This window comes from Heterodontus francisci, chromosome 15 (genome assembly GCF_036365525.1).
Source record: "Heterodontus francisci isolate sHetFra1 chromosome 15, sHetFra1.hap1, whole genome shotgun sequence".
Taxonomy (NCBI): domain Eukaryota; kingdom Metazoa; phylum Chordata; class Chondrichthyes; order Heterodontiformes; family Heterodontidae; genus Heterodontus; species Heterodontus francisci.
Window position 1 is genome coordinate 94,952,041 of NC_090385.1, and position 25,189 is coordinate 94,977,229.

Below are 25,189 nucleotides of genomic sequence, written 5' to 3' on the forward strand. Positions count from 1 at the left end.
TTTGTTCTTGTGGTGATGTTGGTTGAGGAATAAATATACAGGACACTGGGGAGTACTCCCCTGCTCCTCTTCCAATAGCACCATGGGATCTTAATGTCCACCTGAGAGGGCAGATGGGGCCTTGGCTTAACTTTCCATCTGAAAGATGACAGTGCTGCCCTGGAGTGCCAGCCTGGAATATGTTCTCAAGTCTCTGGTGTGTGACTTGACCCCATGACATTCTGACTCAAGAGTTGAGAATGCTACCCACTGAGCCATGGCTGATGGTGGCCCTATTATAACACTAGATCTGATGGTATTGGAGAAATTAAAACCATGTAACCTATTCTGGGTTACAGCACTAATGTACTGCCAACTGTGAGAGCCTACTTCTGTATTTTATCATGACTTACATCAGTGAGTATTTGCCACAACCTATATTTAAGCTATCTGGCCTTTTGGTTTCTACACCACAGCTGTAGTTCCTTCAAACAGGACTCGCCAGCTACAGGACAATCCATCCCTTGCCAAGGAGCTCCTCCAGTGCCAGATTGTGCAACCCCAAAATGTTATAAAGAATGTTCTCACCGGACACTTTTCTGAATGGAGGGATGTGACTAGTGGTGTTCCGCAGGGATCAGTGCTGGGACCTTTGCTGTTTGTAGTATATATAAATGATTTGGAGGAAAATGTAGCTGGTCTGATTAGTGAGTTTGCAGACGACACAAAGGTTGGTGGAGTTGCGGATAGTGATGAGGATTGTCAGAGGATACAGCAGGATAGAAATCGGTTGGAGACTTGGGCGGAGAAATGACAGATGGAGTTTAATCCGGACAAATGTGAGGTAATGCATTTTGGAAGATCTAATGCAGGTGGGAAGTATACAGTAAATGGCAGAACCCTTAGGAGTACTGACAGGCAGAGACATCTGGGCGCACAGGTCACTGAAAGTGGCAACGCAGGTGGATAAGGTAGTCAAGAAGGCATACGGCACGCTTGCCTTCATCGGTCGGGGCATAGAGTATAAAAATTGGCAAGTCATGCTGCAGCTGTACAGAACTTTAGTTAGGCCACACTTAGAATATTGCGTGCAATTCTGGTCGCCACACTAACAGAAGGACGTGGAGGCTTTGGAGAGGGTACAGAAGAGGTTTGCCAGGATGTTGCCTGGTCTGGAGGGCATTAGCTATGAGGAGAGGTTGGATAAACTTGGATTGTTTTCACTGGAACGATGGAGGTGGAGGGGTGACATGATAAAGGTTTACAAAGTTATGAGTGGCATGGACAGAGTGGATAGTCAGAAGCTTTTTCCCAGGGTGGAAGAGTCAGTTACTAGGGGACATAGGTTTAAGGTGAGAGGGGCAAAGTTTACAGGGGATGTGCGAGGCAAGTTTTTTTACACAGAGGGTGGTGAGTGCCTGGAACTTGCTGCCGGGGGAGGTGGTGGAAGCAGGTATGATAATGACGTTTAAGAGGCATCTTGACAAATACATGAATAGGATGGGAACAGAGGGATATGGTCCCCGGAAGTGCAGAAGGTTTTAGTTTAGGCAGGCATCAAGATCGGCGCAGGCTTGGAGGGCCGAATGGCCTGCTCCTGTGCTGTACTGTTCCTTGTCCTTTGACACAGGTTGAACCCCTGCCAGCTGATTTTGAAGTGGCATTATCCAGGTTTGTGCACAGGAGTCTAGACCAGGTCATCATTACTGGCCAATAATGAAAAGATTATGATAGTTGGAGACACTCAGAGGTCCTAAAAAGGGGAACAGATGACTGGCCATTGCTCCAAACACATGAAACGTTTTACTTTTGTTCCAGAAGGGATGTTTTAGCAGGTGAACTGGAGCACCTCTTGGTTGTGACAATAAAGGAGGCATTCAAACATTTCCAGATCAGGTAAAAATAATCTGTCAAATAAACATTTTTTTACAAACACTTCAAAAAAAAAAAAAAGCACCAACATATACTGAGTCTCTAGGGGCTGAATGTTCAGCGCTCCGTCGAAGATGAAAACAGAGGCGGGGAACCCCCGAAAATACCGGCGCTGGGCGGTGTATCTATTGCAAGGTGACGATCACTGTGCTGTCAAAACTGAGCAGCACGGGGCAGGGCAGGACAAGAATCCTGCTCTCCCTCCAATTCAGGCCAAATAAAATAGTTTTAAAGCTCGTCAAGTATCTCACTGGTTAGTGATGCCTTCTTTGCCAAAGCTGGACAGCACATTCATTTAATGACAGCCATGGCCTCACAGGGACAGAGGGAATTGGGTTCCGCCTCCATTGCAGGGCATTATCAAGGCACCCAGTGACCAGCCAGTGAGATCCATCAACAGGAAGGGCTTCCACTGCCTCAATGTACAACTGGTCTGCAACCACAACAAGAACTTCTTCCATGTGTCAGCTTGCTTTCATGACAGCTTCCATGACTCCTTCATCCTCTGCCAGTCAGATCTTCACTCCAACTCCCAAAGTGTGTGGATGGATCCTAGGGGACAAGGGAAATCCCTTGAAGAAATGGCTATTGACCCTTTTACAGGAGACCTGGACAAAGGCACAGAGGTGATAAAGCTCATGCCACCTGCTCAGCAGGACAACCATTGAGCGGGCCATCGATCCTCTGAAGATGCGATTCCGGTGCTTGGACAGTCAGGTGGTGCCCTCCAATACCCTCCTGCATGGGACTCGGTCATTGTGGTGGTTGCTGCGTTCTCCATAACATGGCCCTCCAGAGAAGTGTGGACCATGAGGACAGTGATGCCCTAGAAGGAGACAGCTCATCGGGAGGGGGATGAGCAGTGGGTAAGAGAGAAGGTTGGATGAGGGGGTGGAGGGGGATAACAGTGAACAGAGAGGTGCCCCTGCTGCGTGACAAAGTGGCCTCCTCCTGCCACCCTCTGGGAAAAGGACCTCCCGCCTCTCCCTCATGGCCTCCAGCATTAGATCCAGGTCGGCATCGAAGAATTGAGGGCCTGACCTGTCCCAGGTGCCAGGCCTCCTGCTCTCCTGTGGTATCTCGCTTCCCGCTGCTGCTGTGGAAGGCTTTGGCACATACTGCAGATCTCTCCCTCAGGGCAATCAGCAGCCTCAGTGAAGGCTGCCATGGGATGTCTAAATAAATCCCATACTTCATCCGACCCACCTGTATTCCTGCCTTCACTGGCTCTAAGTGGACAGGAAGCCTGTCTTCATATCAATTAAGGGACCACTCTTGTAAAAATCTGAATGTTAATCAGGTTTCCATTGGAAACTGACTTCTTACCCAAAAACAGATCTGTTACCTGACTCCCGCCTCCTTGGTGAAAATACAGCCCGAAATGTCTGAAAGCCTCTCTAAGCAAAGAGTTACGTAGAAATTACAGCAAGGATATAGGCTGTTCTGCCCAACCAAACCGTGTTGGTGTTAATCCTTCAAATGAGCAGCATCCCCTGATCCTGTTCTGTTTCTACATCTCTTTACTCCTCTTTCCTTTAACAAACTATCTAACCTATTCTTCAAAGTTGACCTGGGCCCAGAATTTCCTCAATGCCCAATGGTGCTGGAAAATGATGTTGTTAATTAGCAGGGGGGAGTTGCATGCAAGTTTCCCAATTACAAAGCAGTGTAAGTTCCGTCATAACTACATTCATAAAGCACAGTGAGTGGCTTGGGCTCCAGGAAACCTCAGTGTAGAAGCAGCGCAGCCTTCGTAAAGACCACATGTTTCTTCAGAGTACCCGGGCACATTGAGGAGCAGCTGCAGAGATTTTTTCCTCGACCCGCTGTACTTTAACCACTTAGAACATCTCTCACCCTTCTCTGAAATGTCCCTTGCCAGAACCGTGAAGCACTCACAGGCCAGCTGTGCCCACGGCACACTATGATCGGGCAGCATCTCGCCAAAGGGCTATGAATCTTTCCACAGAAAGATCTTGAGGCTCTCCTAGGAGATGCGGAAAGACAGGAGAATGTTCCAGGCAGCAAGCCATCCATGAGTGCCAGCTTTGCAATCTGGGGGTGCTGGCCCTGGCACTCACTGCCAACATGTTCTGTCAAGCTGCCTTACTCACCTCACCTTCAAGAGCTGCTGTTCCTTCTCCGCTGTAAGAATGGCAGACAGAGGTTTGCCCATGGGGAATGCCACACTATAGGTTATTCACATAAAATGCCTGACCTAACATGCATTACGGGAAAGTGGAGCTTGTCCAAGTTAGAAATGTGTAGATTGTCAAGTTATCAACGATAAAACATTCCACAGGATTAATCAGTCAGAATATAACAAGGTAAGGAGGAAGAGTACAGTTTTGTCTGTTTTAACCAAGACATGCCTAAGCAAGTGTGACTAATAGAATACATTAGATTATAATGTGTGATTATATTGAGAGTAAACCAACAGTTTGGAGAACACAAATGTTGTATATAATAAACAGTTTAAAGCATGAAATAGAACATGGTTGAGACTTGGCCATTAGAGGAGGCCAGGCTATGCCCAGCCCAGTGAAAAGCTGGAACCTAGTTCCCTAACAAGGCAGTGTGGAGTACAGCTTACCTTGTTAGAATCCTGGATAATTTTCACATTCTCAGCTCCAAACTTGTCACCGTACAGTTTGAGGAGCCTCTCAGATATTTCTGGCAGCCTGGTTAGCTTGGGCTCCTTGTAGATGTATTCTTTTCCATCTTCCTCTTCAAAGAAGCTCTATTTTCAAAAAAGAAACACTCAATAAGACTAAGAGTTTACCCGTGGGAAATAAAAGTGATTGAGAATGGTGGACAAAAATGTACTGGTATTGGTACAGCATTCCTGCGATTCCCCAACATCTGCATCCTATTAGAGGAGAGGATTCCAGATTTCTACTACCCTTTGTGTTATAAAGCGCTTCCTGAATTCCCTCCTGAATAGTCCAACTCTAATTTTAAGGTCATGTCCTCTTGTTCTTGATTCTGCAACCAGAAGAAATGGTTTTTCTGTACTCAATCCATCAAATCATTTTACAATCTCGATTAGATAACGGGCAGGAGAATTGTCATTTGAATGTCTTCTGCATTCAACCACTTTTATTTATAGAATCATAGATTTTTACAGCACAGAAGGCAGCCATTCACCCCATCATGCCTGTGCCAGCTCTTTGGAAGAGCTATTCAATTCGTTCCACTCCCCTGTTCTTTTCCCCGAACCCTGAAAATTTCTTCTTTTCAGGTATTTATCCAATTCTCTTTTGAAAGTTACTATTGAATCTGCTTCAGCCACCCTTTTAGACAGTACATTCTAGATCACAACAACTTGCTATGTTTAAAAACAAATTCTCATCTCCCCACTGGTACTTTTTTTTCCAACCAATTATCTCAGTCACCTAACATGATTCTGCAGGAATGAAAGCTCACAGCAATTCTGGTTCTAGTATCAATATGTACTTAACATGAGGCTGTAAACAGCCAGAGAATAAAAGGAATGTTTTTTTAGGGACCTATTCGTAGAACATGAAACTAAGAAAAGTTTTAAAAGGTTGTTATGCAAGATTGGGTCTCGTGGGATTGGAAGTAATATACCAGCTTGGATTGGGGATTGGTTAATGAACAGAAAATAGAGTAAGACTATATGGGTCATTTTTGGGATCAAAGTGATTCATGACAACGCTTGCCAGCGCTGACGTCATCAGGCTGCGCCGCGGTGCGCACATGCTCAGACGGTCTCCTGCTCTCTGCGCATGCGCTGCGGTCCGGCTTGCCAGGACCAGTTTGCGCATGCGCAGATGACGTCATCGCGTAATGTCGTCTTCCTCGGGCAATGCGCCAGGTTGGCCTCTGCGCACGCGCTTCTTGCAATCTTCCGATATTCACGCATGCGTCAAAGCTTCGGCGCGAGTTTTTGAAAGTGGAAGGAGGAGAGGTTTCGTCGGGCATTTTCTCGCATTTTATCTCAATTATTTAGTCGTTTTGGAGATTTGCTTCATTTCTATTAGACAGAGGAGATTGTTCCAAGGTAAGTTGCTCTGAAAATATTTCCATTGTCCGGGGCACCGCATGTGCTCCAGTCCCTGTTGTAAGTTGCTCTGAAAACATTTCCATTGTCTGGGGCACTGCATGTGCTCCAGTCCCTGTTGTAAGTTGCTCTGAAAACATTTCCATTGTCTGGGGCACCGCATGTGCTCCAGTCCCTGTTGTAAGTTGCTCTGAAAACATTTCCATTGTCTGGGGCACCGCATGTGCTCCAGTCCCTGTTGTAAGTTGCTGGGTGCAGGCAGTACATGTGCTGCAGTCCAGCGAACAACCTTCCATCTAAACGGTCACTTTCATTTTTGTAACGTTACAATGGAGTGCATTCTGTATTTATTATCTCATCTCATGTTTCCCGTGTGGTCCCTTAATAGCCTTCCTGAACTTCAAACTTCAATGATGGCAACTTCAGTAGATTCCACAGAGCAGTTCCTTGCCACATTCACAACCCAGGAGTTCGAGAGTTATGATGACTTCAGCAGTAAACTTGTGATGTTTCAACAGGTAGCATGGTCTGCAGGCACATCCTGTGATGTGCCTTGTTATGTCACAGTGGCGCAGTGGTTAGCACTGTAGCCGGGTTCAATTCTGGGTACTGCCTGTGTGGAGTTTGCAAGTTCTCCCTGTGTCTGCGTGGGTTTCCTCCGGGTGCTCCGGTTTCCTCCCATATGCCAAAGACTTGCAGGTTGATAGGTAAATTGGCCATTAGCAATTGCCCCCAGTATAGGTAGGTGGTAGGGAAATATAGGGACAGGTGGGGATGTGGTAGGAATATGGAATTAGTGTAGGATTAGTATAAATGGGTGGTTGATGGTCGGCACAGACTCGGTGGGCCGAAGGGCCTGTTTCAGTACTGTATATCTAAATCTAAAAAAATTTATGTTTCACTATGTTAACAATGCTATTTAAATGCGCTTTGCTGTTGTGCTTACAGGCAAGGGGGAGTCTATTAAAAAAGTGAGCACCCATACGCTTGAGAGGGAGAACAAGAGACGGCGAGTCAAAATTCCCATCCGCTTTAAGTATGCCTCAGTGAGGCTGTGCTGTGTACACTATGGGCAGCCACGCATCTGTTCCACTGGAGTGAGACCGAATCAGAGGTAGGTGCTGCGGTCACTACATTTCCACTTGTGTAGCTTGTCAGTCCTGTAAAGCTGTTCATTGATGCGCATTGAACCAAGATTAGATTTGCAGTATCAATACATCTCGTCAGTGAGATCCTGTGCCCACAAAGCCACGCGCATACCACACCCGTGTCTACGGACTGCCTTTGTTGTGATTTCCTGGATGGAGCAATGGCTGGTCGACCACCTCAGCGCCAGCTCCTCTGCACTGCGAAACAGGTGCGCACCAGATTTTGGGACCTTGTCATGGTGCACATATAAACTGCTGCCAAAAACACGCCTGAGGAGGGCACGAGGAACTTGGGCCTGCTCATTGAATGTCTGTGTAACTTTTCAGGTATCTCGCTCTGGGCTGTGAGGTCTTCATCAGTGTGAAATTCAATACGAGCAAGAACAAACTGTGTGTCAGCTCCTACCATCTTGTACATACCGGTCATGTTTTGCATCCAGAATGTTTACGCTTCTATGCAAGGAGATGACAACTGAACCACGATGAAAGGCAGAAGGTAGAAGAGTTGGTCAAGCTGCAGGCTGGGAACAAACAGCTGAAGGATTATATCGAGCGTTCATTCAACAAGACCATGACCCTTAGTGACATTAGAAATGTAAAATCCCGGCTCAAAACAGGGGATGACAGCATGGATGTGCTGTGTGATACGCTGGAGATGATTCAGCAGGACGGGGCCACGGTGCGGGTTGGCCTGCAGGGAAGCAACATCCTCGATATTGCCTTCATGACACCAGCCATGAAGGTCCACATGCAGGCCTTTCCTGAACTGCTGTTCATGGACGGTACATACAAGGTGAACAAATGTGGCTACCCTCTGTACCGGGTGATGGTGCAGGACAATGTTGGTAGGGGCAGGGCTGTGTTCTATGCCATGGTGAGGAATGAGACGGCTCAGATGCTGGACGAGATTGTGGGTGTTTTTGTCGAATTCATGGGATCCAGCACCTGCCGCGTGAGATCAGCCCTTGTGGATAAAGACATCAATGAGATCAATGCGATCAGGAAGCATCTCCCAGCTGCAACGGTTCTCCTCTGTCAGTTCCATGTGATGCAGAGCATGAGGAGGAAGATCAGCAGCTACCCACTGAATGGTGAACTGAGGGATCAGTTGTTTATGATCTGCAAGGAAATGGTTCATGCACCTTTGGAGGAGAAGCTCACAAGTTGTGTAGAAAGGATTGGACATCTCTACCCACCCCTGCAGGACTACCTGCTTACAAACTGGATTCCACAGAATATTCGCGCGGTAAAGTCCTAACGTTTGGGAACAACACCAATAATCGCATTGAGTCAGAGAATGTCAAGATAAAGCACCTGCTCCACTCCTCCTCATCCATGAAGGAATGCATCTCGGCGTTGATCTTCCACAATAGTGTCCTGGATCAGGAGCGTTCCTATTACACATTCCTGCAGGGCGCCTCTTTCAAGCGCATCGCAGAGGCACCAGCAGACCTACAATCATTTTACACAGGATTCACCAGTCACACTGTGAAGCTGCTGCATCAGGATCATAGCCACATTCATCGAATAAATGTCAAGCAGCAGGATGAAGGCACAGTGACTGTGATTTCTGGTGCCAAACAGTACACATTGCAGATACATGATGGCCAGGCTACCTGCAGCTGCATCTTCTCCATTCAGACTTTGTTGCCCTTCAAACATGCTATTGTTGTGCAGAGGCATCTCGGCCTGTCTTTGGAGAGGCATGCCCCCAACTGCCGCTGGCGTGCATCTCAGACACAGACGACAACAGGCATGGCTGCTGCCATTGTGATTACAGAGGAACAGCCAAGGCCCCTCAGCGACAATGAAAAATACTGCTTGCTTTCAGATCAATGGTACCAGCTACAACAGGCCGTTCTGCAGAGTGGAACGGCATCATTCATGAGGAGACTGGACTGGCTGTGGCGACAGATTCTCCGCTGGCAGAAAGGACTGGCTGATGAGCTGGAGCCAATTAATTTGCCCAACAATTGCCGGAAGCACCTTCGGATTGAGGTGGCCATGAGTTGGACATCAGTCACGTGCCACAGTCCATGGATCCTGAGCGTTTCACCCCCTGGCCTAAAGAGCTGATGGACCTTACATACACCTGCCTGTTCACAGCTCCACTTCCCCCACCTGCGGTACCCTCTCCTTGCTGCTCAGTTACAGTCACCTGTTCCTGCACCCATCAGAGCAGTGCACATGGAGACACAGCCACCTGTTCCTGCACCAATCAGAGCAGTGCACATGGACACACAGCCAACTGTTCCTGCACCCATCAGAGCAGTGCACATGGACACACAGCCACCTGTTCCTGCACCCATCAGAACAGTGCATGTGGACACACAGCCACCTGTTCCTGCACCCATCCGAGCAGTGCACATGGACACACAGCCACCTGTTCCTGCACCCATCCGAGCAGTGCACATGGACACACAGCCACCTGTTCCTGCACCCATCAGAGCAGTGCACATGGACACACAGCCACCTGTTCCTGCACCCATCAGAACAGTGCATGTGGACACACAGCCACCTGTTCCTGCACCCATCCGAGCAGTGCACATGGACACACAGCCACCTGTTCCTGCACCCATCAGAGCAGTGCACATGGACACACAGCCACCTGTTCCTGCACCAATCAGAGCAGTGCACATGGAGACACAGCCACCTGTTCCTGCACCAATCAGAGCAGTGCACATGGAGACACAGCCACCTGTTCCTGCACCAATCAGAGCAGTGCACATGGACACACAGCCACCTGTTCCTGCACCAATCAGAGCAGTGCACATGGAGACACAGCCACCTGTTCCTGCACCCATCTGAGCAGTGCACATGGACACACAGCCACCCGTTCCTGCACCAATCAGAGCAGTGCACATGGAGACACAGCCATCTGTTCCTGCACCCATCTGAGCAGTGCACATGGAGACACAGCCACCTGTTCCTGCACCCATCTGAGCAGTGCACATGGACACACAGCCACCCGTTCCTGCACCAATCAGAGCAGTGCACATGGAGACACAGCCACCTGTTCCTGCACCAATCAGATCAGTGCACATGGACACACAGCCACCTGTTCCTGCACCAATCAGAGCAGTGCACATGGACACACAGCCACCTGTTCCTGCACCAATCAGAGCAGTGCACATGGACACACAGCCACCTGTTCCTGCACCAATCAGAGCAGTGCACATGGAGACACAGCCACCTGTTCCTGCACCCATCAGAGCAGTGCACATGGACACACAGCCACCTGTTCCTGCACCAATCAGAGCAGTGCACATGGAGACACAGCCACCTGTTCCTGCACCCATCTGAGCAGTGCACATGGACACACAGCCACCCGTTCCTGCACCAATCAGAGCAGTGCACATGGAGACACAGCCATCTGTTCCTGCACCCATCTGAGCAGTGCACATGGAGACACAGCCACCTGTTCCTGCACCAATCAGATCAGTGCACATGGACACACAGCCACCTGTTCCTGCACCAATCAGAGCAGTGCACATGGACACACAGCCACCTGTTCCTGCACCAATCAGAGCAGTGCACATGGACACACAGCCACCCGTTCCTGCACCAATCAGAGCAGTGCACATGGAGACACAGCCACCTGTTCCTGCACCCATCTGAGCAGTGCACATGGACACACAGCCACCCGTTCCTGCACCAATCAGAGCAGTGCACATGGAGACACAGCCACCTGTTCCTGCACCCATCTGAGCAGTGCACATGGAGACACAGCCACCTGTTCCTGCACCAATCAGAGCAGTGCACATGGACACACAGCCACCTGTTCCTGCACCAATCAGAGCAGTGCACATGGACACACAGCCACCTGTTCCTGCACCCATCAGAGTAGTGCACATGGACACACAGCCACCTGTTCCTGCACCAATCAGAGCAGTGCACATGGACACACAGCCACCTGTTCCTGCACCCATCAGAGCAGTGCACATGGAGACACAGCCACCTGTTCCTGCACCCATCAGAGTAGTGCACATGGAGACACAGCCACCTGTTCCTGCACCCATCAGAGCAGTGCACATGGACACACAGCCACCTGTTCCTGCACCAATCAGAGCAGTGCACATGGACACACAGCCACCTGTTCCTGCACCAATCAGAGCAGTGCACATGGACACACAGCCACCTGTTCCTGCACCCATCAGAGTAGTGCACATGGACACACAGCCACCTGTTCCTGCACCAATCAGAGCAGTGCACATGGACACACAGCCACCTGTTCCTGCACCCATCAGAGCAGTGCACATGGAGACACAGCCACCTGTTCCTGCACCCATCAGAGTAGTGCACATGGAGACACAGCCACCTGTTCCTGCACCCATCAGAGCAGTGCACATGGACACACAGCCACCTGTTCCTGCACCCATCAGGGTAGTGCACATGGAGACACAGCCACCTGTTCCTGCACCCATCAGAGTAGTGCACATGGACACACAGCCACCTGTTCCTGCACCCATCTGAGCAGTGCACATGGACACACAGCCACCTGTTCCTGCACCAATCAGAGCAGTGCACATGGACACACAGCCACCTGTTCCTGCACCCATCCGAGCAGTGCACATAGACACACAGCCACCTGTTCAGGCACCCATCAGAGTAGTGCACATGGACACACAGCCACCTGTTCCTGCACCCATCAGAGCAGTGCACATGGACACACAGCCACCTGTTCCTGCACCCATCAGAGTAGTGCACATGGACACACAGCCACCTGTTCCTGCACCAATCAGAGCAGTGCACATGGACACACAGCCACCTGTTCCTGCACCCATCAGAGCAGTGCACATGGAGACACAGCCACCTGTTCCTGCACCCATCAGAGTAGTGCACATGGAGACACAGCCACCTGTTCCTGCACCCATCAGAGCAGTGCACATGGACACACAGCCACCTGTTCCTGCACCCATCAGGGTAGTGCACATGGAGACACAGCCACCTGTTCCTGCACCCATCAGAGTAGTGCACATGGACACACAGCCACCTGTTCCTGCACCCATCTGAGCAGTGCACATGGAGACACAGCCACCTGTTCCTGCACCCATCAGAGCAGTGCACATGGACACACAGCCACCTGTTCCTGCACCCATCCGAGCAGTGCACATGGACACACAGTCACCTGTTCCTGCACCAATCAGAGCAGTGCACATGGACAAACAGCCACCTGTTCCTGCACCCATCAGAGCAGTGCACATGGAGACACAGCCACCTGTTCCTGCACCCATCAGAGCAGTGCACATGGACACACAGCCACCTGTTCCTGCACCCATCCGAGCAGTGCATGTGGACACACAGCCACCTGTTCCTGCACCCATCAGAGTAGTGCACATGGACACACAGCCACCTGTTCCTGCACCCATCAGAGCAGTGCACATGGACACACAGCCACCTGTTCCTGCACCCATCAGAGCAGTGCACATGGAGACACAGCCACCTGTTCCTGCACCCATCAGAGCAGTGCACATGGAGACACAGCCACCTGTTCCTGCACCCATCAGAGCAGTGCACATGGACACACAGCCACCTGTTCCTGCACCCATCTGAGCAGTGCACATGGACACACAGCCACCTGTTCCTGCACCAATCACAGCAGTGCACATGGACACACAGCCACCTGTTCCTGCACCCATCCGAGCAGTGCACATGGAGACACAGCCACCTGTTCCTGCACCCATCAGAGCAGTGCACATGGACACACAGCCACCTGTTCCTGCACCCATCTGAGCAGTGCACATGGACACACAGCCACCTGTTCCTGCACCAATCAGAGCAGTGCATGTGGACACACAGCCACCTGTTCCTGCACCCATCTGAGCAGTGCACATGGACACACAGCCACCTGTTCCTGCACCCATCAGAGCAGTGCACATGGACACACAGCCACCTGTTCCTGCACCCGTCAGAGCAGTGCACATGGACACACAGCCACCTGTTCCTGCACCCATCAGAGCAGTGCACATGGACACACAGCCACCTGTTCCTGCACCCGTCAGAGCAGTGCACATGGACACACAGCCACCTGTTCCTGCACCCATCAGAGCAGTGCACATGGACACACAGCCACCTGTTCCTGCACCCGTCAGAGCAGTGCACATGGACACACAGCCACCTGTTCCTGCACCCATCAGAGCAGTGCACATGGACACACAGCCACCTGTTCCTGCACCCATCAGAGCAGTGCACATGGACACACAGCCACCTGTTCCTGCACCCATCAGAGCAGTGCACATGGACACACAGCCACCTGTTCCTGCACCCATCAGAGTAGTGCACATGGACACACAGCCACCTGTTCCTGCACCCATCAGATTAGTGCACATGGACACACAGCCACCTGTTCCTGCACCCATCAGAGCAGTGCACATGGAGACACAGCCACCTGTTCCTGCACCCATCAGAGCAGTGCCATGGAGACACAGACACCTGTTCCTGCACCCATCAGAGCAGTGCACATGGACACACAGCCACCTGTTCCTGCACCCATCTGAGAAGTGCACATGGAGACACAGCCACCTGTTCCTGCACCCATCAGAGCAGTGCACATGGAGACACAGCCACCTGTTCCTGCACCCATCAGAGCAGTGCACATGGACACACAGTCACCTGTTCCTGCACCCATCAGAGCAGTGCACATGGAGACACAGCCACCTGTTCCTGCACCCATCTGAGCAGTGCACATGGAGACACAGCCACCTGTTCCTGCACCCATCTGAGCAGTGCACATGGAAACACAGCCACCTGTTCCTGCACCCATCAGAGCAGTGCACATGGAGACACAGCCACCTGTTCCTGCAGCCATCAGAGCAGTGCACATGGACACACAGCCACCTGTTCCTGCACCCATCAGAGCAGTGCACATGGACACACAGCCACCTGTTCCTGCAGCCATCTGAGCAGTGCACATGGACACACAGCCACCTGTTCCTGCAGCCATCAGAGCAGTGCACATGGACACACAGCCACCTGTTCCTGCATCCATCAGAGCAGTGCACATGGACACACAGCCACCTGTTCCTGCAGCCATCTGAGCAGTGCACATGGACACACAGCCACCTGTTCCTGCAGCCATCAGAGTAGTGCACATGGACACACAGCCACCTGTTCCTGCACCCATCAGAGCAGTGCACATGGACACACAGCCACCTGTTCCTGCAGCCATCTGAGCAGTGCACATGGACACACAGCCACCTGTTCCTGCAGCCATCAGAGCAGTGCACATGGACACACAGTCACCTGTTCCTGCATCCATCAGAGCAGTGCACATGGACACACAGCCACCTGTTCCTGCACCCATCAGAGCAGTGCACATGGACACACAGCCACCTGTTCCTGCACCCATCAGAGCAGTGCACATGGACACACAGCCACCTGTTCCTGCATCCATCAGAGCAGTGCACATGGACACACAGCCACCTGTTCCTGCACCCATCAGAGCAGTGCACATGGACACACAGCCACCTGTTCCTGCACCCATCAGAGCAGTGCACGTGGACACAAAGCCACCTGTTCCTGCACCCATCAGAGCAGTGTACATGGACACACAGCCACCTGTTCCTGCTCCCAGCAGAGCAGTGCACATGGACACACAGCCACCTGTTCCTGCACCAATCAGAGCAGTGCACATGGAGACACAGCCACCTGTTCCTGCACCCATCAGAGCAGTGCACATGGAGACACAGCCACCTGTTCCTGCACCCATCAGAGCAGTGCACATGGACACACAGCCACCTGTTCCTGCACCAATCAGAGCAGTGCACATGGACACACAGCCACCTGTTCCTGCACCCATCAGAGTAGTGCACATGGACACACAGCCACCTGTTCCTGCACCCATCAGAGCAGTGCACATGGAGACACAGCCACCTGTTCCTGCACCCATCAGAGCAGTGCACATGGAGACACAGCCACCTGTTCCTGCACCCATCAGAGCAGTGCACATGGAGACACAGCCACCTGTTCCTGCACCCATCAGAGCAGTGCACATGGAGACACAGCCACCTGTTCCTGCACCCATCAGAGCAGTGCACATGGACACACAGCCACCTGTTCCTGCACCCATCAGAGCAGTGCACATGGACACACAGCCACCTGTTCCTGCACCCATCAGAGCAGTGCACATGGACACACAGCCATCTGTTCCTGCACCCATCAGAGCAGTGCACATGGACACACAGCCACCTGTTCCTGCACCCATCAGAGCAGTGCACATGGAGACACAGCCACCTGTTCCTGCACCCATCTGAGCAGTGCACATGGAGACACAGCCACCTGTTCCTGCACCCATCTGAGCAGTGCACATGGAGACACAGCCACCTGTTCCTGCACCCATCTGAGCAGTGCACATGGACACACAGTCACCTGTTCCTGCACCCATCAGAGCAGTGCACATGGACACACAGCCACCTGTTCCTGCACCCATCAGAGCAGTGCACATGGAGACACAGCCACCTGTTCCTGCACCCATCTGAGCAGTGCACATGGAGACACAGCCACCTGTTCCTGCACCCATCTGAGCAGTGCACATGGACACACAGCCACCTGTTCCTGCACCCATCAGAGCAGTGCACATGGACACACAGCCACCTGTTCCTGCAGCCATCTGAGCAGTGCACATGGACACACAGCCACCTGTTCCTGCACACATCAGAGCAGTGCACGTGGACACACAGCCACCTGTTTCCCCATCCGCCTTTGTAAGAACCATGCAGAGCCTTGGGAGACACCGCAATTGCCAGCTTCTGCCTGTCAAGCAGAGAGGGCGTCCAAAGGGGTCAAGCACTTGGGGAACATTCAGCAAGAAGAGACTGAGAACTAAATGAAACAAGCATGCTGTGTCCAGTGGTAGCACAAATGTGAATGCTCTTGCTGCGTACACAACTGGTGAGGTGGGAGTGCAGCCACACTGTTCTCCATCCCCAATGTTGCTTTCAGGCAAAGGTAGGTCAGAGTGAAAGAAATGGAAGGTGATGCTGATAGTAGTAGGCAGGATTAAATGGGAATGGATGGGAAGACGCACGAGTAGCATAACCACGAGCAGGGAACAGCTGGGCTAAATGGCCTGCTTTATGTTCACAGTCCAAAAGAAATGTGCTTCTTTTTCCAGCCCCCTCACATCATTCATGTTTTCCCTTAGAGCAGCATTGAACCATCACGAGATAGGGGCAGTTATATCTTCCTGCATCCTACAGCTGAGGTGGATACTAAGTGATTTATTGGCGGTGTTATCAGTACATGCCTATACTGCAGAGCATAAAGCAAGCGCAACAGTAATTTCATTGGAGGGAGGTAAGCTCTGACACTGATGTTCTTTCCTTATTTCCTTTCATGTAAAACGTGTGCTTGAGAAAACAATCCTTGACACTTAAGGTCAGCAGTCAAGCAACGAAGGCAACTGGATCATGCTGCGGAGCTGGTCACTATGTGGAAAGGAACCTTGCATTTATGGATGAATTGGGAATGCACATTGGGATGCGCTTGGGGAACATTCACCAAGAATAGACTGAGTTCAGACTCTCGTGACTTTGTCTTCTTCACATGGACAATACAGTAGTGGAATAGAGAGCCAAGCGTTCATTCACCACAAGGCTCTCCAGGAACAATCTCTTTAGATCTGCATAGCAGAGACTCGGCCTGTCTGTCTAACGGGAATGCTGGAAACACAACACTCATGTATCCATGCACAGCAGTTCCTCGGATGCTTAATGAACTTAATAAAACTTCTCAATAATTAAATCCAGAATTGTTGAGGCTTTGTTTTGGATGCTATTTCCCCAACTTTGCAACTGCACTTCAAATATTCAACTGGGGTGGAGGTAGGGGGGTAGAGGGAGGGGTGGGTGAAGAGGGGGAGGGAGGGGTGGGTGAAGAGAGGGAGGTGAAGATGGAGAGGGGGGAGGGGTGGGGAGAGGGGTGGGGAGAGGGAGCATGCAAAAGGCAGGGACCAGACAGTTGCAATGCATTAAGTACAGTGGAGAAGTAGGGGAGAAAGCAACTGAGTAGGGGAGAAAGCAACTGGGTAGGGGAGAAAGCAACTGGATTGGGCATCCGCAGCTGGAGGGAACGGCTGAATGGAGAGGGCCAGAAGCGAGAGGCCGTAGAGAGCGAGTGTGTGAAGACCTTGGTGTCACCGGGTCCAGGGACTGGCCAGTAAGTCTTTTGCTGTTGTGTTTATGGCGCATGCACAGAAAAAGCCACTCCCCTTCCGTTCCGCTGCTCCCCCCCCCCACTCTCCTCCCCCCCCTCCCTCTTTCCCCCCCTCCCTCCCTCTCTCTTTCTCCCCCCTCCCTCTCTGTCTCTCCCCCCTCCCTCTCTCTCTCTCCCCCCTCCCTCTCTCTCTCTCTCTCCCCCCCCTCCCTCTCTCTCTCTCTCTCTCCCCCCTCCCTCTCTCTCTCTCTCTCCCCCCTCCCTCTCTCTCTCTCTCTCCCCCCTCCCTCTCTCTCTCTCTCTCTCTCCCCCCTCCCTCTCTCTCTCTCTCTCTCTCCCCCCTCCCTCTCTCTCTCTCTCTCTCTCCCCCCTCCCTCTCTCTCTCTCTCTCTCTCCCCCCTCCCTCTCTCTCTCTCCCCCCTCCCTCTCTCTCTCTCTCTCCCCCCTCCCTCCCTCCCTCTCTCTCTTCCCCCCTCCCTCCCTCCCTCTCTTCCCCCCTCCCTCCCTCCCTCTCTTCCCCCCTCCCTCCCTCCCTCTCTTCCCCCCTCCCTCCCTCCCTCTCTCTCTTCCCCCCTCCCTCTCTCTTTCCCCCCTCCCTCTCTCTTTCCCCCCCCCTTTCCCCCGCCACCGTCGCTCTCCCCGCGCTGGTCTCCCCGCCCCCCGCGCTGCTCTCCCCGGCCCGCTCCACTCTCTCACTCCAGCCATTGTATTCTGCCACGTGTTTGTCAGGTTTCATCTCTGTGATTCTTTGAGCAGCGCCATCTTTAGTCCTGGCAGCTGCTACAGTCGCAAGCTGTGACGTTTTCGTGGCACATGCTGTATTTGCGCATGTGCCAAAACAGCGCCACCTACCGATCGCGTTGTCAACAAATGCAGTCTTTTGGGATAGCAGGGTGTACTAGTGCAGTCCCCCAAGGATCAGTGCTAGAGCTTCAGCTGTTTATAATCTAAAACAATTACTTAGATGAGGCAACTGAATGCAAAATATCGAAGTTTGCCGATGATGCAATGCTATGTAAATGGTGAAGAAAGAGATAGTAAAAGGATTTAGACACATTATGGAAGTACGGAAGAAGATGGCAGATGGATTATAATGTGAGGGAATGTGAAAATTATCTACATTGGTAGGAAGAACAGAAAAGCAGACTATGTTTTGAAGGGTGAGACTAGTAAATTTTAGGATTTTGAGGGATTTGTGTGTGCTTGCACAAGGAACACAGAACGTTATCATGCAGGTACAACAAGCAATTATTAGGAAGGCAAATGGCTTGTTGGCCTTGTTTTTTTTAATCGATACACGGAATGTGGGCACCACTGGCAAGGCCAGCATTTATTGCACAGCCCTAATTATCCTTGAACAGCTGAGTCTATGTGGTGTAGTTATACCCACCGTGTTTCTTATTTGACTTTTCTGTAGCAGTTTGATACAACTTGCTAGGCCACTTCAGAGGGCAGTTAAGAGTCAACCACATTGCTGAGGGTCTGGAGTCACATGTAGGTCAGACCAAGAAAAGACTGCTCCTGCTCCCATTTCTTTTGTTTATGGCCCTGCACCTTCCTTGGTTTCTATTTATAATTAGCAATGGAATTGGTACACCCTGTTCCACGACACAAGTAAATTCACTGTTGTGATCTGAATGGTAAATATACCAGCGAACTCGTTTAATATTTCCTTCCACAGCAGAGATACATTATATGTTAGCAAATACTTAGTGAGCATCACACACTGGTGCTCACTTTCCACCTAAACATTACAGGAAAGTGAATCCACAGATGTGTCCACGTAGTAAGGTACTAGAGAATGCTGTGCCCAGATCACACATTTCTGACTTGTTTTGGGTGCTCTAAATGTATGCTAGACTTTTACTCGCAGTGTCAGCTGTGGCTTTGAATATGAAGGTGATGGGTTCAAGTCCCTCCAGAGGTTTGACATAATCTAGACTGACACACCAGTGTAATACTGAGGAAGTGCTGCACTGTCAGAGGTGCCATCTTTCAGATGAGAATTGAACTGAGACCCCACCTGTCCTCTCGGGTGGATGCACAAGATTCCATAGCACTATTTCGAAGAAGTGCAGGGGAGTTCTCCCCAGTGTCCTGGCCAATATTTATCCCTCAATCAACATCACTGAAAAAAATTATCTGGTCATTATCACATTGCTGCTGGTGGGAGCTTGCTGTGCACAAATTGGCTGCTATATTCGTTACATTATAGCAGCGACTACACTTTTAAAAAGTACAAATTGGTTGTAAAGCTCGCTGAACTACATCGGCTCCCAACTAAACACGCCGTGATTTTAAGATTCTCATCCTTGTTTTCAAATCCCTCCATGGCCTCGTCCCTGTCTCTGTTAGCTCCTCCTGTCCCTCAACCCTCCAAGATATCACCATTCCTCTAATTCTGGCCTCTTGAGCACCCCCAATTTTAATTGCTCCACTATTGGTGACTGTGGCTTCCATTGCTAGGCCCTAAGCTCTGGAATTCCCTCCCTGCACCTCCCCACCTTGCTTTCCTCCTTCAAGACACTTGCAAAGTACTTTGGAATGTCCTGAACTTGTGAACGATCCTACAGCTGGGTACAATCCTTTTAAATGTGCAGGCATCCATCTTGCACTATTTCACTCACCTGACCGTAAAAGGCAACTCGGAAAAATGTTCCCAGCAGTCTCCGCCCCGTGTGAAGGACATGAATTATTTTCTTATAAGCTTCATTCAGTGTATTATATAAAAAAGCAAGTTTCTAAAATAAAGAGAGACAAGAACTTATGAACAAATTTATATCACTGAGCAAGAGGTTTATAAATGTGGCACGGAGATAAGCCACAGATTAGTACCCTGTACAGATACACTGCAGCCTCACAGTCCAGCGACCCGGGTTCAATTCTGGGTACTGCCTGTGCGCAGTTTTCAAGTTCTCCCTGTGTTTGTGTGGGTTTCTGCCGGGTGCTCCGGTTTCCTCCCACATGCCAAAGACTTGCAGGTTGATAGGTAAGTTGGCCATTGCAAATTACCCCTAGTGTAGGTAGGTGGTAGGAGAATGGTGAGGATGTGGTAGAGAATATGGGGTTAATGTAGGATTAGTATAAATGGGTGATTGTTGGTCAGCACAGACTCAGTGGGCTGAAGGGCCTGTTTCAGTGTTGTATCTCTAAATAAATAAAATAAATAAATATAAGTAAAACATTTAATGTAAAAGGTGAGAATGTTAACAAGTCTAAATTAGGCATTTAGGGTTTAATTACAATGTCTATATTTTGTCAGAAAAGGAAAAAAAAGGAACAAGAAAAAAAATCTTGAAATGTAGAAGGAGGCCTTGGGTTAGGATCAGGGCCTCAAAACACACCCTGACTAACCCGATAAGGGTTTTACTGAGGCCCTGCACCATGACAGAGTATCTCAGCGGGAAAAGAGGGCAGGTAAGCTGGGTTACCTATCCTGCTAACCGCAAACATCCTGAGAGTTTGCACACAACCAGATTGATAAGGTTTTAAGATCCTCAGGGCACCAAGAACATTGAGGTTCCCTCTGCACCTCTACACAACATTGCCCTTGATCTGTGAACATAAATCTGCCACAACTCCTCTGAAAGTCTTTTTGATTGCTACAATAATTAAATCCAACTGTTCTATGCACATTTTCTATGATACATTTTATCAGGGGCCCCATAGTTGCACAGAGCCCTGGGTGAGGGGACTATATATCTGTGCAGGCCCAAAGAGGGGCCTTTATTTGCCTGGATCCTTGTGGGGAGGGTCTATATTTGACTGAGTACCCTGGGGGGTGGGGCGGGTTATATATTTGATTGAGTACCCTGTGGGGAGGGGAGGGATCTAAATTTGGCTCAGTACCCGGGGGAGGAGGGGAATAATCTACATTTGGCTGGCTCCCTGGATGGAGGGGCCCATAGTTGGCTGGATCCAAGGGGGGGGGGGGGGGGGGGGGTGGGGGAGGAGGGGAATGGGCTTAATATTTGCCTTTTGTCCCATAACACCAATACAGATCAGCTTACACTTAAACCAAATGACTTTCCAGTAGGTGCAAACTAAATGCAGGGCATTGACAGTGTTGTACATGAGCAGGAAACTCTGCTAGCAGGATGCTCCTGCCTCCAACACTTCTGAATGAACAGCAGGCACATACCTCAAATTCTCTCCGTTTCTCATAGATAGGAATGATGAACTTGTAAACAACAGCCATTAACTCATAGCGTTCTGCATTCCACAGTCCATCTGCACACTTCTCCAATAACTCCACAAGTACATCCTGCAGAGAACATAGAATATTAACACTCAACCTTAGAAGCAGCTGGAGTATTTGAACAGAACCAAGTCAGCGTTGCATCTGATCGTGTTCAACTGTAACAAAATGAGTTTTGTTATAATTTTGGCTGTGGCAGGGCTAGATCTTTTAATACTTACTAAACTAAAAGACATCGGTATTCCTTATGCCTTTCATGACCTCAGGATGTGCCAAAACTCTCCAACTAATGAAATACTTTTGAATTAAATGACTGTTGTATCGCAGAAAAACGTGGCAGTCAATTTGCGTATAGCAAGGTCCCACAAACAGTGATCTTGTAACAATCAGATAATCTGTTTTAGTGATGCTGCTTGAGGGATAAATATTGGTTGGGGCACAAGTGCTCTCCTGCTCCTCCTCAACTAGTGCAGTGGAATCTTTTGTGCACATTTACTATTCGAGTCATCAAACAAAAATACACTTACTCCATGGAATCTGTCTCTCTCCATCCTGGCAATCCATTTTAATCTGAAATATTTGTTTTAATAAACCCCCCCTCCCCCCTTCAGTGTTTGCTAAATCAGGGATATTTGTGATCATCTATTTGGAACCTAGATGGCTGCCCCTATTCACTCCCCTATGTCCTAGTGTCCTGTAACAAAGGCAGTGGGTGTACATTTCATCACTTCTTTTAGTGGTTATTGTTTGGACTCTTTCCTAAGTCTTTATGTTAACAGCGAGAAAGACAGTTTGCACAAGCAGACTGCATCTTTGATGAACTGTGCACTGTTAATGTCTAGTGTGCTACAGGACCAACAACAAGTCAGTGATTAAAATCAGGGAGCAGCAAAAGGATAAAAGAGCGCATATATCCCAAAGGGTGGTAGGGCTGGAGGAGATTAAAGAGATAGGGAGGGATGAGCTCACGGAGAAATTTGAAAACAAGGATGAAAATGTTAAAATCAAGACTTTGCTTGACCAAGAGTCAACGCAAGTCCGCAAGCACAGGGGTGATGGGTAAATGGGACTTGGCGTGAGTTATGACATAGGCAGCTGAGCTTTATGAAAGGTAGAACATGCGAGGCCAGCCAGGAGTGTGTTGGAATAGCCATGTCTAGAGGTAGCACAGGCATGAATGACGGTTTCAGTAGCAGATGAAATGAGGCAAGGACAGAGTCACGTGATACTACAGAGGTGGAAATAGGTGGTTTTGGTGATGGTGTGGATATGTAGTCGGAAGCTCATGTCGGGGTCAAATACAACAAGGTTACAAACAGTCTGATTCAGCTTCAGACTGTTGCCGGGGAGATGAATGGAGTCAGTGGCTAGGGAATGCAGCTTGTGACAGGGACCAAAGGAAATGGCTTCTGTCTTCCCAATATTTAGTTGGAGGTGAGCCAAGGCAGGGGGTGGAGTTGGGCGATTTTATGGAGGTGGAAGACAACACCTTAAAGATACAGCTACCTGAAGCCAACTTTTAAAAACACAATTACCCTATTTAGTTTGAGTCAGATATATATAAAAAAAATGTAATCCAGAAGATTTACTAAATTCATACACGAGGACCCTGCTTCCATCACAGTTGGAATGGATACCCCGGGCTGTTACCACAAAGATGAAGCTGATGAGGTTCATTGACAAAATAGATACAATAAACCTTAAAAGAAAAATTATTAAAGCATTAGTTAATTTTCCAAGTTGAAGCTTACTCATAGTTAAACTGGGCTACATGCAATACATGCATCATCCATTGTGTAGTAATGTTGAGAAATGTAAATAAAAATAGGACACTTTGAAACCATTTGTTGGGCTTTAAAACAGACATGGAATTGGGCACTGTATTTATCAAGTGCTCCCTGGTAGGGTATAGAAGAGCCACGTGCAAGTAAAGTCCCAGCAATATGGCTCAGTCTTATACCCACCCCTTATAAGAGGAGCCGCTTCCATTCCTTACACTACTTGAAGTGAGTTGGCCAACTAGTGCCAAATTAAAAGCAACTGTGTGTTGTTGGCCCATATCCGGTAACAGCAGGATGGAAACTACCCAAAACCATTTCACACAGGATCCTGGCAGCCAGTGGACTCCAGGCTGGTCTTGAACATAGGTGTCAGAGCTGAAAGGCCACAGTTTAACCTGCTGTGTCACCTAGTTCTCCACTTGTGGTCCTTCTTCTTGAAGTTCCTTAAATGCCATGCTATCAGGTCATCCACTAAGATAAAGGTTCTGAAACAGGTCCCGACCTAAAACAGCAAACTCTACAACTTTGTACATTTCCATTGCAAGATGGAAATGAACAGCAGGTCATGATTACTGATTACAGTGGCACTATATCAATGAACTGGGGAAAAAAAAAGTCACTAAAACAGAATTATAAACTTTGGTTTAACCACAACTCTAACCTCAGTTTATTTAAATAAACCACAGAATGGAAATGTTGTGTGAATGGAACATGAGGAAAGATCTCAGCTCTCAACATTGAGACTGGGAGGGTCTAAGCAAGGGAACAGCATGGTTATGCCTGGATTGAAGAACAGGAACATTCCATAGTTTTTTAAAATATATTTTTATATGTAGATATTTGTGGCATTAGTTCTACAAACTAAATATTTGCATTTATATAGCATCTTCCATAACTCAGGATGCTCCACGGACTTCATAGCCATTGGCTAACTTTATGAAATGTAGTCTCTGTTGGAACGTAAGAAACGCATACCAAGCTTCCACAAACAGCAACGAGATAATGACCAGATAATCTGTTTTGAGGGAAAACTAGAACTGCCCTGCTCTTATTCAAATAGTGCCATGAGATCTTTAACAGCTTGAGAGGGCAGATGCAACCTTAGTTTAACATCTCACCTGAAAGACGGCAGGCTCCAACAATAAAGCACTCCCTCAGTACTGCCAGTCTTGATCACGCGCTCAAGTCTCTGAATTGGCACTTGTACCCATGACCTTTTGACTTAGATGCGAAAGTCAAGGCTGACCCTGGACTTAAAAATGCCAAGATTGGCATTTTTACACCACACACATTTTATAGGATGGTCGACATAGGTAACTAGTATGTAACATAGGCAGTAATATCTGAAAAGAACCTCTGTCAAAAGGGAACTCAAATAACCACAAAAAGAAGCAAAGATTGTGGAACTAAGTGCACATTAGTCAGTGATCTCCAAACCACAGTTAGGTTACGAGGTTTACCAGGGCCACTGATATGGAGAACTCTGCAGTGTGAAAATATGCTTTAGATCAGGTCAACTGTTGATTAGGGCAGCGGTTTTAGATGGGAGAATGGAATTTAAGGATCTTGATATATGTTTGAAAAGATGACTCATGTTGGTGCTAACCTAAGTTCTAGCCTATTTAAGAGCAGCATTGAGATGAAGTATTTCCAAGTTGGTGTATCAGAGGGGCTAGCTGAAGGGTAGAAAGGAAAGAGTATGCATTTATACAGAGCCTTTCACAACCTCAAAATGCCCCATAGTGCTTCACAGCCAATTAAATTCTTTTTCTGAAGTGTAGGCACTATTGTAATGTCGCAAATGCAACAGCCAATTTGCGCACAGCAAGCTTCCACAAACATCAGTGAAATACATGACCGGATAATTTGTTTCAGTAATGTTGGCTGAAGGATAAATATTGACTAGAACACCAGCAATACCCCTCCCACCCCAGCTCTTCAAAGAGTCCTATGGAATTGTTTACATCCACCTGAA

At 49.1% G+C, this 25,189-nt stretch overlaps 1 protein-coding gene across 1 annotated transcript in view; it reads right to left on the reverse strand.

Moving 5' to 3' along the window:
- Positions 1–25,189, reverse strand: part of LOC137377449 (dedicator of cytokinesis protein 11-like) — a 322,059-nt gene that overhangs the window by 24,455 nt on the left and 272,415 nt on the right. Inside the window, exons 46-50 of the mRNA XM_068047028.1 lie at positions 21,377–21,499; positions 19,863–19,976; positions 4,505–4,651; positions 3,257–3,308; positions 2,953–3,140 (exon numbers count right to left, since the gene is read on the reverse strand). Coding sequence (XP_067903129.1) covers positions 2,953–3,140; positions 3,257–3,308; positions 4,505–4,651; positions 19,863–19,976; positions 21,377–21,499 — 624 coding nt within the window. The remainder of the gene's footprint in view (positions 1–2,952; positions 3,141–3,256; positions 3,309–4,504; positions 4,652–19,862; positions 19,977–21,376; positions 21,500–25,189) is intronic.